Source organism: Periplaneta americana, chromosome 4 (genome assembly GCF_040183065.1).
Source record: "Periplaneta americana isolate PAMFEO1 chromosome 4, P.americana_PAMFEO1_priV1, whole genome shotgun sequence".
Lineage (NCBI taxonomy): Eukaryota > Metazoa > Arthropoda > Insecta > Blattodea > Blattidae > Periplaneta > Periplaneta americana.
Genome location: NC_091120.1, coordinates 176,718,887 through 176,736,366, shown reverse-complemented (window position 1 = coordinate 176,736,366; position 17,480 = coordinate 176,718,887). Strand labels below are relative to the sequence as shown.

The window sequence follows — 17,480 nt, the reverse complement described above, 5'->3', positions numbered from 1 at the left end:
ATAAGTTCTATAGTCGCGACGCTGTTATTCCCGGCGTGACTCCTCCTCTTTGCTTACGTCTTAGGACGTGAAGGCTCTATAAAGTCTAGGTAGGTAGTATCGTTCGCCATTTTTGTTCTTTCGTTGCCGAGCTACCAGACGAGGAATCTATTTGCCATACCGTTAAACATTATCATGTCGTAGCTCCTATGATAATAAATCAAACTGCATTGTAATTTAGCAAATAACTGAGCCGCAAATAACGTCCTCGTGTGCTTTCTGCGAACGCCAACGAAAGAGCCAGAATGGCGGGCGATTATATTAAGTATTTATCTAGCCTTAGGAAATGCATAACGTCATCATAAGCGAATCACAAAACGCACATGTTTAAATGTAGCCGACCTGCAACGTGATTGGCTGCCGGAAATTAGAGCGACGGGACTATAATTATATCTACAGTATGTGAAGTTCCCTTGTGCATAGTTATGGACTCGTTTACATGTTCACATTGATGAATTTATCACATAATATGTAGGGCTACTCTTTGACCAACACAACCTTTTCGAGTTCAGAAAATTTATCAACAGTAATCTCACTAGAGATTTAGATTTATCTAGAGAAAATTAAAACTCGAGTGGGATTTAATTGACTATTACACAATTAGAAGAAAGTATATAAAGATTAGAAGAAATAAAGTACTCTAAAACAATAAAATATTAATTGACTTACTGAAATCCTATTTCACTAATGTTAGCTTTACCAAAACGTTTGAACGGAGCCGCCATTTTCAGTTCACTGTCTATGCTGTAAACAAATTATGACCGTAAAGCATGTTTTATAGTACCGTAAGGAATTTGCAGTTTGAAATGTTGGCAAAGAAACAAATGGTAGGAAGGTGATAAAACAGGAGGAAGTATATAAAGATTAGAATAAATAAGGTACTCTAATACAATAAAATAGATATTAATTAACTTACTAAAATTCTATTTCACTAATGTTACATTCACCAAAATGTTTGAACGGAGCCGCCATTTTCAGTCGACTGTCTATGCGGGAAACAAATTACGATCGTAAAGCATGTTTTATAATACCGTGCCGTAAAGAATTTGCAGTTTGAAATGTTGGCAAAGAAACAAATGATAGGATAGTGATAAAAACAAACAAATGATAGGGAAGCGATAAAATTAAACAAATGCTAGGGAAGTGATAAAATTGTGCGATAAGCAGCCATGATTGGTTGAAAGATGTCCTTTCGTACCATTTTATTGGTCAAAAGTAGTATAACGTAGTAAAAGTACAGGGACATCATTTTATTTTTACTTCAATTTTTATTGTACCTGAGTTTTTGAATGTACTTCACTCCCACCCCTTCTACTAATGAAGTTCCAACTGTCCTCCAGACAGAATTAAGGCTGCATATAGTAAACAGCGCTGAGTTAGTGAGTATAGTACGTTCCAGAAATATGTTCGCGTTTTCCAGTGACGAAAGAGCTTTCAATATTGAACCATATTTTCGCACAGGTACTGTTCGTTTGCCTACGTCGCATCCCGATTTCCTGCTTCTGAACGCCCCTCTGTAAAAGCTGGGCTGTCTTAGCTCTTTTCTGAAAAGATTAATTTCTGTTAGGAATTGGACGTTTACGTAAGTTAATATTATACAACTGTTTAAAATAACTTAAATAAAAGGGCCTCGTTAAGTAATTAACTGTCACGTGATTTCCCCCCTTTCTACGATCCTGCGGCATAACCACTTGGACAGACAGTAGATAGCATGTCTGAGTAATTTTATCTCTGCGGGTCGGGCAGAAGTGAAGATTGAATTTACAGTACGTAAGGTACTCTTTTATAGAGTAGGTACAGAATTATTTCACATGAGTTACTAGTACGAAGGACGAAACTGGCAATTAGAATTAGATGCAATAGTCTATAGTGCAATGATATGCACAAAAGAACTGAATCCTGTATCGAAATGAACGGCCACCATTTTCAAAAATGTGTTTGAATATCCATATTATGATTATTTTTCAATTGAACTTCATTCTCTATATTGTACGCTAATGTGCTGTAGACAGTATAATATACACTGCATAATGAATACGTTCGCATGGATAACTCAGTTCGTGAGTAAAAACACTTATTCTTAATGCAGTACTGCATTTTGATTAAATAAAAACCTAATGAAAATTATCGAACTCAAAATTGCGATATTTCCTAGTTTACGTAAATGGATGAACTACTTTTCTTCCCTCCTATACCTAGTAAAGCGATGTGTTTGTGTTTTACGTCAGTATCATCGAACTCCAGTCGTGGAAGGGGTTAGCGAACGGTGTTTCCGGTTCTCTAAAGGTATAGACAGCTTAATATTAAAAATGTTAGTAAAAATAAAATGATGTCCCTGTATAATAGTCTCCGAAAAACCGCAATGCTCTCTCTCTCTTACTTTTCTTTATTGAATTAGTTCAGTTAAAACATGAACAGGACTTGTGGACAGTAGGGTGTAAAGACAGGATATTAAAAGAAATTTCATTAAATATATATTCAATTTCTGGTGTGTTTAGACATAAATTACAGACATTGTTTCACACAGTTTATCGTAAATATTTTAATAGTTCTGGCCAATAGCCTATCATGAGAAAATACGCACAATTTTAGTTAGACTGTTTCTTTTAAGATTCGTGTAAACACTGGGGTGCGAAATGATTTCGTAATTCGGTAGACTCTCCCATTTGTCTAGAAGGCCCTAGGCCTCTGCCGCGATGTCAATAGCCTCTAGCGACCACAAGCAGACCTTGTCTCGTGTTTCCATTATTGACTGGGAATGAAACCGTACAAGCTTACGCCTCGTAAGAGGGCGACGGAACAAAAAGTTACAGCAAGGGAGTTGTGTTTCAGCACACGTGAACATGCACCGTAACATGATTTATTGTAGAGATGTCCTAAATGCGGTTCACAAACCGTCAGCGGAATAACATGGTCAAAAAGTAACGATTTGTTACTTTCCAGAATAAAATTCGTTTTAATTTATAACAAAGTCAATTTCATGATATGAATTTGTCACTTGCAGCCCTGAGGAAAATATCAGACGACGACGAAAGTCGTGATATTTAAAGAAAAAAATCAGTAGCCGAGGTTTGATATGTGAAACCTCCCACCAAACCCTCATCCCAATTGACATTCGTTATTCATTTCGAATCTACGAGATTGCTCACAGATGCCGCGACAAGCCTACACCTCTTGGTTCATCAGAGACTATCCAGAGTGCATCACAAGCGGACTACGTAACAAAGACTGTTCTTAAATATAACAAAACTTTATTAACAGATCGTACCAAAATTCCTAAACCATAAAAGCTACCTAAAATCTGAAATCTAGTGTTTATTTACGTACTTTACTCGCATTATGTACAGATCCAACTCTTGTACTTTGTGCGTGTCAAGGGATTGAAAATGGGGAATGAGCAAAAATTGTTGCATGTTTTCAGGATTGTAACAATATGTAAAATATATATTTTTCTTAATTCAATGCCACCCGGTTGTCTTTTCGACATTTCTGGTCTTCTCTCCTGGCCGTGGCTTAGTTGTAACCCACTTCTGAGTTGGGGCGCCTGGAAGGCGGAGTTACATTACCCCGATGGTGTGATAGGATGATTATGATAATGTGGTGCCAGGAGAGGTCTTAAATCTAAACTTAACCTAAATTCCAGACCATGGACGAACACAGAAATAATCCCCTTTAAGGAAAAAATATGTAAAATATTCATTATGGAATAAAATAAATTACATAGATATGAAGCTATTTGTTTACTTTTTAGTTTACAGATAGGTTTGTGTTGTCTAACTTCCATAGCTCCTGAATTATTGACACTTTAACGAAGTTACGCTGTTTGTTCACGATACAGTTTTTCTTCCAATTCAATACTTTACTAGAAAATATGTTAAATATTGATCAATTTTCAAAAATGTTTATGAAAGACTGTTTCATATTGCTAAAGATTTGACAAGATTATGAAAGATGTGCTTCAAGTTCATTGTAACGTATGTAGGCCTAAGTACCAAATAGGATATTACAAAATGATTTTGTAAATCCCTTGGAGAATAACTACGCTATATAAAACAATACTTGTACCACAGTCTAGTATCAGTCACGAAGCTTGAGTTGTTGAGAGTACTAGGATCAATAGACTGTGCCGGTACTGTTTCTCATTGTCTGTAATGAGGCGATAGTAGCGATCCTAGCGGTTAGCAACTATCTATGAATGCATATTCCCTACGTATTGAACTTCGTGACTGTAGGCTATATACTAGACTGTGCTTGTACTACTTAATTGTACGCTACCATAAAACCAAGAATATTACGATTTCATATTGTTTTAAAACAAAATATTTATGATTAGCGTTTGCCTAATGTCTTAGGACAGGCCTGCACAAGGTTTGCGCTCTCCGAGCCGGCTAACAGCTCACGAGCGGAATGCAAATATTAGCTGCACTCTGTATAAGGGTGGACTGGAAGAAGGAATGGATCTCGTACAAAATGTACACAAAAGGTACTATTACGAGTGCTTATGAAATGAATTCCCGTTCGGTGTTTGCAAAACTATCTTGGACTATTATTAATTAATAAAGAAATATTTATTTTACAGAAGTAATAGAAATTCTATAGCTACTTAAATGTACAATATCATTTTGTTATATTTTTATTTATCAGTACATCAGAACGAGGTTTTATGCTGTTGGCAGCTGAAAGGAACAGTAGCCTACTGATCATAATGAAACATCAGTTACAGATGTTCGATGTCTGCCTTTATTAAAGTTGATTATAGAAAACAGTTGCTCACAAATATAAATGTTGAGCCAAACATAGAAATCATTTTCACAGCCAGCCTGTGTAGTCGTGGATATCATTGCTAATGTTTAATCTTGTAAAACTCAACCAGGCTAGTAGTATTATTGAAACGAACTTATTTATCTCGAGATATCTGCCTTGCAATTTCCTCATATACATTATTTTCTCCATTTTATTGTGGTATTCCACAGAACTCGTGGCGTACAGACCTGTGCTAAATACTGTAATACGACTGAATCATCTCAAACATATTTTCTCCGCGAGGATGCCATGCTTTTGTATTTCTTGGCACCATAATATTTTCCAATTCAATTGGTCAATTCCTTCAAAGAATTGTCAAATCCCTGATCAATTAGAACGCATTCTTTCAAGACAATAAAAGACTTTTAAAGTACTGTAAGTGATTTGGCAACAAAACTTGTAAAGTACTGACAAGTTTTGAAAAGTCTTGTGAAGCGTTGAATTTGACGAAAATTTGATAGTTTGAAAACAGCTTTACGCGTTTCGAGAATTACATCTTATGCCTAGATCTGGTTTATATATAAACGTTATTCCATGTTAAAAGAATTTCAGTTAGCAGGTAGGGTATATTTACATGCCTATAATAGATAAATCTCTGTGTGATTGAATACTGTTACGATAATTAAAGCAATAATGGTAACTTTTAACTAATTACACTTGATCTTTATTTCTTAATATACGTATACCAGTGTTTAGAGAACATTTAGACGCATTTGTTTACCAGACGACAGTTGTTGTAATGTAAGATTAAAATTCAATATTAGCGTCAATTATTTCTTATGTAAAGAAAGTTTCATCAGACGAATCTTGTCAGTCAGGGATCATCTGCGTGACTGAGGGCAATTTCACGAAATAATCTCATTGACAAAAATGAATATGGAACTTGATAGGTTATCGTGTATTGAACCCTTCTAAGCTTCTACGCAAAATGTGTGTGGGCTACATCTAAGGCGTGAAACATTAATAACGAATTACAGTTATGGTCGTTGATTGCTTGCAGTTATGGTCGTTGATTGCTTGTTCATCATGCTTGCCATTACATCAGAGGCAAGTTCAGTGGATACTCCAAGAGATAAACATATATAGTAGGCTATGTTTTCGTAAGAAGTGAAGCCAAGCCGGGGGTTGTGTTGTAAACACAACATTCTCATGGGGGCAGATAGAAAAGTTATTTTTTTCTTCCAACGCAGAACTGCACGCATTGTATTCTTCACCAGACATAATTAGGAACATTAAATCTAGACGTTTGAGATGGGTAGAGCATGTAGCACGTATGGGTGAATCCAGAAATGCATATAGAGTGTTAGTTGGGAGACCGGAGGGAAAAAGACCTTTGAAGAGGCCGAGACGTAGATGGGAGGATAATATTAAAATGGATTTGAGGGATGTGGGATATAATGATAGACTGGATTAATCCTGCACAGGATAGGGACCGATGGCGGGCCTATGTGAGGGCAGCAATGAATCTGCGGGTTGCTTAAAAGCCAGTAAGTAAGTAAGTAAGTAAGTAAGTAAGTAAGTAAGTAAGTAAGTAAGTAAGTAAGTAAGTAAGTAAGTAAGTAAGTAAGTAACCATGTTAATGTAAAAAAGTGCTTATACAAATTTTGGCCACGCGAGCGCAATTACGAGCCCCCCCCCCAGAAAGTAAGTTTCGCTGGAGCCGTTTACAGAAAGAAAACACAATTTCATGGAAAGATTTATTGGAATAATACAAGTATTGTTGAGCTACTTTTCAACATATTCTTCACCGGAAATGGGACATTTGTCATACAGTGGGTTCAACGTCCATAACCCTTTGTCGTAGAAGTCTGCCGCCTGGAATCGGAAGCAGTAGTGTGTGACAGCCGTCTGCACCTCTCTGTTGATTCCATGGTACGATGTCTCAACCCAACGAAGCCGCGGCGGCCATTTAACTGACGTTCTTTTCCATACGTAATGGCATTAAGTGTGCTTCAAAATAGTAGTAATTAATATTAAGTACATAAACCTCTTTCGTTTATACAATATTTTATTTCATCCTCGGAATATGTATTATGTGACTTTCTTGTGTTAAATTCTATCGTAACTAGTTTACATGTTTCGACATATTATGGGTCATCCTCAGAACTGGTCGTTGTTGGTCTTGGCGCTCTTGTTTTGTTTCCTGTGAGGGTGCGTTCGTGTGGTGTAATGTGGAGTCAAAGAGTGTGTGTGTTCTGAAATTGAGTTGTGTGTTGAGAATTTCATTGGGGTGTGTTTTTGTGTGTCTGTATATTTCATATTGTTCTAGTATGTTTAGTTTCTGGCTCTTTGGTTGGATGTGTAGTATTTCCATGTCTGTGTTGATGTCTCTGAAGGTGTGGTTAGCGTTTGTGATGTGTTCTGCATATGTGGAGGTGTTTTATAATTTTGTTATGGCTGTGATCTGTTCTTTGTAACTTGTTTGAAACGATCTGCCTGTCTGTCCTATGTAGGAGTTGTTGCAGGTGTTACATTTGAGTTTGTATACGCCTGTGTGGTTGTATTTCATTTTCATTCATTTATTTCATTTTAAAAGTGTGACACTCTTAATGGAAGGTCCTTTTTTCTACACAATTATGCCCTCTCCGCCCAAATCCCGAATTACGTTTGTTGTTTCTCTCACTGACAATTGTAGGTTAACAATGGAAAGAGTGTCGTCCTATTTTTCGTCATTCTTTCCGCAACATGCTTTAAATCCTAGCAAGATAACGCTCCGTAATTAGACTGGAGATAGCAACCGAGAGCCACAGACCCTATAAAAAGGGTCGGTCACGCTAACGGTCCAATCACAGCGAAGCGTGGCTGTGGGCATTCGCTTATTCGACGTATGTGAATGACACAATGCCCTTCAGGCTCGGCTTTGACGTCTTATCGTGACATTGTTGACCCTCTATAGTAACGAAATGGCCTGTGATATAATGCTACAGAATTTGCGTTGCCTAATGCACGCGTCATATATGCGAAGAAACGATGCAAATATCTTGCAAATGTGTCCTAATTTACGCCTTATAATTTGCAAGCTCATGACACCAAAGTAAATATTTTCACAATGCAAGACGCACAAGAAAATATATCGAAGTTGTTATCACTGTTGATTCACACTGAAAATCGAAGAGCTTGATCTGTAGAAGCTATTATAAAAGACAACATAGTGACACATTCAAATAATGTGAGAAAGATTTGTGTATAAAATGTTACCAAATTTACTAAACCCAATATCGTAATTAATTCAGTAATAATAATAATAATAATAATAATAATAATAATAATAATAATAATAATAATAATAATAATAATAATAATAATGATAATAATAAATTTGAGAATTCTAAATGAGGCAGTAGAGCAAGTGGATAGCTTCAAAACTTGGGGTGTACTACTGTATATGCAGTAACATGAGCTCGTAGCCAGGAAGTCAAAAGGAGGCTTTTAATAGAGAAAGGAGCATTTTCTACGGACCTGTGGAAAGAGGACTAAGGAAGAGACTACAGACGTGTGAAAATTATTAGACTCAGCATAACATTTTTTACATTTTCATAATTATCATGAATTACTGGCCACAAAATAATTCTGTAGGACTCTATGCGACAGGATCAGTACAAAAAAGTCCTTGAAACCCGAATTTTTTCACAAATGAGGGACTGGATTCCTGGTAGTGAATGTGACTTCATGCAGGATGGAGCATCCTTTCACAAAGCCAGATCAGTAACTAATTTTCTGGATGAAAATAATGTAGAAGTTCCTTCCTGGCCGGGTAACAGCCCAGATGCAAATCCAATTGAAAATCTTTGATCTATCGTAAAGAGAGAGAGAGAGAGAGAGAGAGAGAAACGACGATTACCAACAAGGTGGACCTCATAGAAGCACTTTATCCAAATATGGCACAGGGATATGAAGACATTAAGAAACAATGTGAAAATCTCATGAACAGCATGCCAAACCGCATAAAATTGATGATAAAGAACAAAGGGTTTCATACTAAATATTAACTGTTGCAAACAGTGTGTAATAAATGAGTTTGGTAGAATAAATGTTAATTAAATCATATATATTATCGTTTGAGTCTAATAATTTGCACACGTCTGTAGTGAAGTGCTTTGTATGGAGTGTGGCATTGTATGGGTCAGAAACATGGACATTACGACGAAGTGAAAAGAAGCGAATAGAAGCATTTGAATTGTGGATATGGAGAAGAATGGAACGTGTGAAGTGGACAGCCAGAATAAGAAATGAAGCTGTGTTAGAAAGAGTGGAAGGAGAACGATTGAAAATTGATTTTACTGAATTAAGAGTTGCCAACCTAGATAAGTATGTTGAAATATTATAAATAACTACACTAGTGTTGTAACGAAAGCCACAACCTTCTATGTATGCTACAATGCATGTAAAATTCATACGCAAAAATATACATTATGGGAAACAAATTGTACTGAACTTAATTTAAACAATTAAAACTTCATTCAACAAAAAGAAGTACAACTGAACAATATTACAAGTAGGCTACCTGAATCATTTTTACTTCTTCACATTGAGTTGAGGGTGAAGTTTGTACGTTGGCCAAACTGCTAACATCAGTCAGCTGTCCATAGTGTAACGTACTGTACAGTGAGGACAGAAATGTTGAGCGGCTTGAGTATTTTCTAAGTCAAAGCACAGTCTAGCAGGCCTATATACAGTCACGAAGCTCAATACGTAGTAAATATGCATCCATAGATAGTTGCTAACCATTAGGATCGCTAATATCGCCTCATTAAAGACAATGCGAAATAGTACCGGCACAGTCTATTGTTCCTAGCGCCCTCACAACTTAACCTTCGTGACTGTATATACCAGACTGTGGTCAAAGGATGCCACACTGCTCATGCTCCGGGCCCAAAGCCTGCTTCATACCATGAAGAGGCTATTCGTGTCTCTTTCCTGTTTAAAAATGTTATGTTTTATTTAACGACGCTTACTCCGCCTTCCAGGCGCCCCAACCTCAGAAGTGGGTTACAACTAAGCCACGGCCAGGAGAGAAGACCAGAAATGTCGAAAAGACAACCTGGTGGCATTGGATTAAAAAAAAATTGACGACGCTCGCAACTGCAGAGATTATATCAGCGTCGCCGGTGTGCCGGAATTTTGTTTCCTGTTTAAATATTACGTATCTCTGCCGAGAAGACATTAAAACATAGAGGGGATTACTATTTAACATACGTATACAAAATAATATACAAACATAAAATGTTGTAGTTTTTTTAGAAAAACAAACCTGTAACATGCAGAAGAGCCGCAAGATTCTAACCTGTTATAAAAACATCGAATGCTTGAAAGCAAGCGCAGTGGTCGAGTGATGAAAGCGTATGTGTCTAGAGTACGGGATCGCAATTCATAACCACACAAAATTGACCCAAATGCCCACTGGCAGAATGTAGAGAAGCAAAGCCTTCTTCTTATGTTTTGTTCGTGGCCTTTGGAAATAATGAAGAGGTGGAACAACTGGATAATACGCACGGCAGACCAACATCGATAGTCGACTCTACTCGCTGGCCACTAGTCACCGGGCCGTACCGAGCCGCATCAAACAAAATATAATCGAAATGGTGGTAGTCAAATTCGCGACTATATTCTTAAATAATTCACTCCATTAGTCAAGTTCAAGGTTTTATGTAGTACAACGGCGGTTTTTTGAATTCATTAAGAGAACATGAAGATGTAATAAGATAATAAACTAGGTTATCACAAGGAAATTAACAGGAAAAAAGGTGTGTTTCACAGAATACCATTAAAATGACGGAAAGTAAATTTCCGGTTAATGTTCGCCAAAGCGTAAAGTACGTAATTATGACAGCGTTGCTGTTTTATTTCTGGCCTATAGAAAAATACCTAGCCTTTTACGAAAAAAAAATTAGGGACCATGAAATTATTCACCGCTTACATTATAGGCCTATTATTTATTAACAATATTACGAATCAAAAACTGTCATATTATATAATTTTAACTACTACATGGACGAATGAAATCAAGCTAACCTAACCAAAGCTAACCTAACCTAACCAAAGCTAACCTAACCTAACCAAAGCTAACCTAACCTAACCTAACCTAACCAAAGCTAACCTAACCTAACCTAACCTAACCTAACCTAACCTAACCTAACCAAAGCTAAGCTAACCTAACCAAAGCTAAGCTAACCTAACCAAAGCTAAGCTAACCTAACCAAAGCTAAGCTAACCTAACCAAAACTAACCTAACCTAACCAAAGCTAATCTAACCTAACCAAAGCTAACCTAACCTAACCTAACCTAACCTAACCTAACCTAACCTAAGCTAAGCTAATCTAAGCTAACCTAACATAACCTTCGTAAATGCAAGGCCTGTAACCGGAGCAAGAAGGGATCTCAATCATTTAATCTGCAAGTACACGCAAAAATAAATTCAAGTAAGGATCACGCTCCCACTGCATGAGAGGTTCGCGCATGCGCTACAGCAAAACTGTTTCTGTCCCGAGCCTCTCATCTAAGGCACTCGTCATAATTTACTCGCAATATTTACGCAAATACACATTGTCGCTAACAGTGGTGCTATCTCTCAATAATGTTCAGAACGAAGGAGGTAGACAGAGAAAGAAAAAATTCCTCCCGCCAACTACGCCACACACCAACGTCATGTTCTTATGTTGGTGACATTGTGTATTTACTTAAATTTGGTGGTAAACGTAACGGCACGGTTCAAAGCGACCGTGCTAATTCTCCAGTATAGCGGAAGAGGTAATATAGTACTAGCAGAAATGTAGTAGCGGAAACCTATTAGGTAATTCAGCCTCAACATGGTCATGCATACTAATTCCACTCGATTCAGCGTAATCTCCAAAACGGAAAGCCAGCTTGTATGGGACTTTACTGTAAGTCTAGCTTGAACTATTAAAGTTAGCAACAGAGAGAAACAGTGTGGACATAATCGTAAACGACACAAATAAATAATCGCAAGTAACAAATGAATAACAAGATAGTTTTTTACCTTCAAAATTAAGACGATTCTATTCATGCGTTTCAATATTTCCAGTGACTGAGATTCATCCAAAACAAGATCCTGCAACAAAATGTGCATGTAAACAGCAAATCAATACTTAAAATATATGAACATTCAAGGTTTGGCCTATATAATGTCTACTGACATTATCACTTATTAGGTTATTATGTATAGAACTCCAAATTATATGTAGTTCTCACCTCAGTGTTGAATTTTGCTCTTACAGAATCTAGCTCAAATAGAATCTGCTTAAACCAGAGTTCATATGCTGAAAGCAAGCAAAGCATGAACATTATACTCTTATAATATGACCAATTTTTAGCTCGTCCACTTACAGGGCCTGTATTATTTATCTACCATGAATATGCACTAATACACAGAGAGAACGGTAAGTAAAGCCATTTGTTTCAAGGGGTTATTCTTTGAGATTTTTCAAACAAAAAAGTTTAATACAATTTTGCTCATTTTTGCTTCCTTTTCGTGATCAAAATTGTTTTATATGAAACATTTCATAGTGTTTTTTGGGAAAGCCATTGATTTAATTCCCAATATGTTCAGTTAATTTAAGACAGCAGTGTAAAATTATTGAAAGAATTTCAGTTTTGTCCTTTAAATGTGCAGAAATTTGATCCAAACAAATATAACACTGTACAATTCCTTTGCAGAAAGAAAAGTTACATTTGTTCGGACCAAATTTCTATACATTTAATGGACATAGCTAAAATTCTTTCAATAATGATTTATTACCATAATGCACTGCTCTCTTAAATTGACTGAGCATAGACTATTAGGAATGAAATAAATGGCTTTCCCTAAACACGCTATAAAATGTTTTATATAAAACAATTTTTATCTCGAAAAGAAAACAAAAACGAGCAAAATTGTATTAAACTTTTTTGTTTGAAATATCTCAAAGAATAACCTCCTGAAATTAATGACAATACTTACGGTTCATTCAGTATGTATAAATTTACAAGTCAACCAAAATCAATAAGTTAATGATCTTTCACACATCGCATACTTGCTGAAGCAATTAGCTTGCCTGACTTTAAACGAAGAGCTTTCGGGTTCGAACCCCAATAATATCCAATAATTTTTTAAGGTGTAGGGTCGGGAACGGGATCCATCCAATCCCATAGGATCCATGATTAATGACGAACGCAGATCAGTAACATCAGTAGGGCTTCTTAATTTTTAGTTGGTTATTTAACAATGCTGTATCAACTACGGGATTAGGTTATTTATAACCGATGGAATTTATGATAGTTTTTCTACTCGGTTATTTATTTAACGACGCTGTATCAACTACTAGGTTATTTAGAGTCGATGGGATTGATGAAAGCGAGATGAGGCAGAGGACAGGCCACAGATTATCTGACATTCGCCTTACGATTGGGGAAAACCTTGGAAAAACTAAAGTAGGTAATTAGCCCAAGCGGAGATCGAACCGACGCCCGAGCACAATTCCGGATCAGCAGACAAGCGCCTTAGTCAATTGAGCTACGCCGGTGGCCAATTTATGACAGTAAAATAGTTTCTTATGAGATTGGGGGGGGCCGAGATCTCGCCATGGGATTATCTGACAGTTGTGTAAAACTTACAGTTGTGTAAAACCTCGGAAAAAAAACAAACCAAGTAATCATCTTAAAGGGAAACTGAACCCACTCTCGAGCGAAGTTCCAGAACAGCAGGCAAACGCGCTACCGTCTGAGCTACGCCCCTGGTTACTCGTCAGGTAGTTACGTAGTTGATAAGTAGATTGCAGGCGGTCGGCTCGAACAATTAATGCAAGTAGAAGTGCCACAATTATATTCTCAAGAAGGCGTCCACAGGAATATTTTTCACTTAAATTTTCTATGAAATCGTACAAAGAAAGTCAACAACTACATAATCAGGCATTACACTAGATCAGCGCTCGACATTCCATAATTGTGTTAATTCTGACATGGCCGACTGTAAACAAATCGCTATTTTTCAGCCTTCGGGATGTTCAAAGATCAGTCCTTGCAGTATAGTCTAACAGGCGCAGACTATTTAACAAAATTCGTCAATGAAATATTTTTACCTTCATGATCACATCTAACCAGCCTCATCTTTAACATCAACGCTGAAGAAAGAAATGATTTGTCTTTAAAAAAAAATAAAATAAATAATCTCAGGGCTCATAGCTTATGATTCTGTTTTTACATGGGATTGGTTTATAAGCTGACAATTATTGGACTTCCAAACATCATTGTAAAAATTACTGCTGCTTATTTATCAGGCAGAACATATTATGCAAAAGAATAAATTATCTTTGCTCGAAACCCATGACATAAAATCCGGCGTCCCACAAGGCTCTGTACTTGGTCCGCTTCTGTACAATATTTGCATAGCAAATCTATCCATAACACCTGAAACTAACGTGACTCAATATGCTGACGATACTGGATTATTTTCTCATGTAAATCCGTTGTATACTACAAGTCGATTACAAGAACATTTCAACTTAATAGAAGATGAGTTTAAAAAATGGAAAATATATCTTAATGTTGAAAAGACGAAAGCAGTCGCTAAGAAGAGTTCCTCAGTTATGTATTTATGATCATGTGTTGGAGTAGCCTACAGAAACAACACCAAATACCTAGGTGTAATCTTATACAGAAAGTTAGACTGGCAGAAACATTGCGAGTATTCGAAAGGCAAAGTCATGGGTCGAAAAGTACAACATTTCCCCCTCTCCAAATCTGAAGCAATATCTATAAATCGCAAATTGTTGCTTTGTAGATCCTTGATTCTTCCAGTTTTAACATATGCTGCTCCAGCATGGGCATTTGTCTTAGAAAATAAGCTGAAGCCTTTAAAAGTTGCCCAAAATAATGCTTTGAGGATTATTCATGGCTCTAATTGATATACCAAGACTACACTGATTCACAAGGACCTAGAAGTTGAATATTTGTCTGTGATTTTGAAAAATCTTACACAGAAATTCTATTCATGCCTTGACAAGAGTTTCAATCCCACAGTGCGGTAAATTGGACAATTTAAGATAAATCAATTTGTAAAATACAGGGCTCTAAAAATGACTATAAATCCCTGAAGTTTATCATTGTTTTGAGCGTGTGTGTGTGTGTGTGTGTGTATGTGTGTGTGAGCGCGTTCACGCGCGTGCGTGTAGGTTTGTGTGTTTTAATTATTGCGGAATGTATCTGTATTTTTATTTTGTGTAAATGTTTTATGTGTTAATTTATGTAGCCTATTGTATTTATTATTACCCTTTTGTATCTTGTCCTCATTGTATCGTGTTTTCAGTGTCTTTGAGATTTTGATCTCCTGTTAGGCGAATAATGTATTAATTTATGAAAAAAGAACAATGTATAGTCACGGATTTTTTAATCCGATACTATATCTTATACTATAAGAATGTCGTATTAAAAAAGACTCATAATTTAACTAGGAGTCAAAAGTGAAAGCTTAGTCTCTGAATTATAATCAAATTAATATATTAGCATGCTGGCATTAGTTTGACTATAGCGCCAGTGTTGAAAATGGCGTTTCATAATGTGAATTGAAACAAAAACAAAACATTATGAATTTTCAATATTTAGGAACACTAATTGCATTCAGTTAACAAGTTCTGATACATTTCAGAAGGTAAGGAACAAAAGAAAAATTAATTTCTGGTTACTATAGCATTTTGTGAATAGAATTAAGTTTGGATCTAGAAAAAGTAAAAGTTATTATAATAAGTAGAGCCCGGATGTTACGCAAAATTCCTTTTTTAAACTTAGTGTAGGCCTTGTATGAACGATCTATTAGAGATAAACACGTTGCCACACATTTGGGGACGACAGGCTCAATTTTTATTTTGCCTTTTTTTGCCTATTTTAGCCCCCGTTGCATATTTTAAGGTTAAATGCCTTTTTTTAGCTTTTTTACGTCGTTATTGCACATTTTTTATATTTTAATGCATTTAAAATAAACCGCAAACAAATTATATAAAAAAACAAAAAAGAACGGTTGTACAAATTAAAAATATATATTCACCTCACACAAATATTTGCTAAGAATCTTATTCTCCAACAATACATATGTTTCCAAGAAGTCGTAAACTTTTCTCCCCAACCGATTCCATCTTTGTCACTTAACAAAAATGTCTGAACAGTATAACCCTCGTGCTCAGGTCACTTCGAGGTTTACCAGCGAAAGAAAGGGGATGAGGGAAGCATTAAAAGCAAGTTTCCAGATCCCGTTACTGTTGTCGCTTGTACGCACAAGTCACGCGTACTTTGAAGTCTCTAATCCCTTCTTACACCCCTCTTTTTGAGACAATATACAGTCGGTTTTCCCGATCTCTGAAAGAAAGTAGAGACAGTCTTCTGAAATAAGTTGTTTTAAGTTTGCGCCAATCACTTCAGTAGAATTAGAAAGATCTTTTCCACCATGAAAAACGTTCTCTCTGACAGTTGACAACTTAAAAAAAGCATCTTACTGTGACATGTAACCAAGGAAAGTGAGTACCGCATAGGATAGTATATTAAGTATTTCTCTAATTTTTGTCTGTTTCCATGAATAACAAATGCATATTTCACTACCTATTTTTACTATTTTAGTGCCTTTATGCCTGCCTATTTTAACCAAAATAAATGCCTTAACATCCGGGCTCTAAAAATAAGGCTCATCCTTGAATAAATAAAATTGAGTTAGGAATTTTCATGGAAAAATTCTTCAAATTTTCTGATATCTAAGGAGCGGTTTCTCCTAAACTACTTTTGATGACACTGTTCATATTCAGCGTATAGTTACTTACCTTGATGAGTAACAATGAACAGGTGTTCATCATGAACTGGTTGGCTACTGCGCGCACTGAGCATGCGCTGTGCGTTCAGAATCTTGTCCAATTGTAGGTACTCTCCATACATCATACCTGCCTGACTGTCGAGCTGCTCGCCTTCCTGTGCTGGGTCCAGGCTGTCAAGACAAAGCGATATAAACTGCTAGTACGAGTAATTATATTCCTTCCCGTGGCGGTTTGCGCACCCACTAACTTCTTATTTTATTTTAATTGAATGGAAATTGAATTATTTCTGTCAATAGCATTTCAATTCTTTCTGACCAGCGATTCGTTTAACGGCAACACAAAATTAATTTCCATTGTCGACCTGGTTGACGAGTTGGTATAGCGCTGGCCTTCTATGCCCAAGGTTGCGGGTTCGATCCCGGGTCAGGTCGATGGCATTTAAGTGTGCTTAAATGCGACAGGCTCATGTTAGTAGATTTACTGGCATGTAAAAGAACAAAATTCCGGCACATCCGGCGACGCTGATATAACCTCTGCAGTTGCGAGCGTCGTTAAATAAACCATAACATTCATTAATTTCCATTCAGTTCAGCAAGATGCGACGATTGCTCTGCAACCCAGTTGATGATTGGAATATTCATTAAATTCTCGTGCGTGCGCATCTAGCATAACGATTTCGGAAACTAAGCCGATAAACTCTGCATTGTGAATAGTGGTGGCAATCGACGTGCAACTTAATAACAATTGATCAGGACCGCCCATAATAGGGTGACGGACACCACTCGAGTGGGGGACCTGATTTTTTATTTTTATTTTTTAGAGACAAGACAAAATATTCACAAAACTTTT

General features: G+C 36.6%; 1 protein-coding gene across 1 annotated transcript in view; it reads right to left on the bottom strand.

Moving 5' to 3' along the window:
- Positions 1 to 17,480, bottom strand: part of v (Tryptophan 2,3-dioxygenase vermilion) — a 38,724-nt gene that overhangs the window by 15,887 nt on the left and 5,357 nt on the right. Inside the window, exons 2-4 of the mRNA XM_069824417.1 lie at positions 16,641 to 16,801; positions 12,052 to 12,119; positions 11,840 to 11,911 (exon numbers count right to left, since the gene is read on the bottom strand). Coding sequence (XP_069680518.1) covers positions 11,840 to 11,911; positions 12,052 to 12,119; positions 16,641 to 16,801 — 301 coding nt within the window. The remainder of the gene's footprint in view (positions 1 to 11,839; positions 11,912 to 12,051; positions 12,120 to 16,640; positions 16,802 to 17,480) is intronic.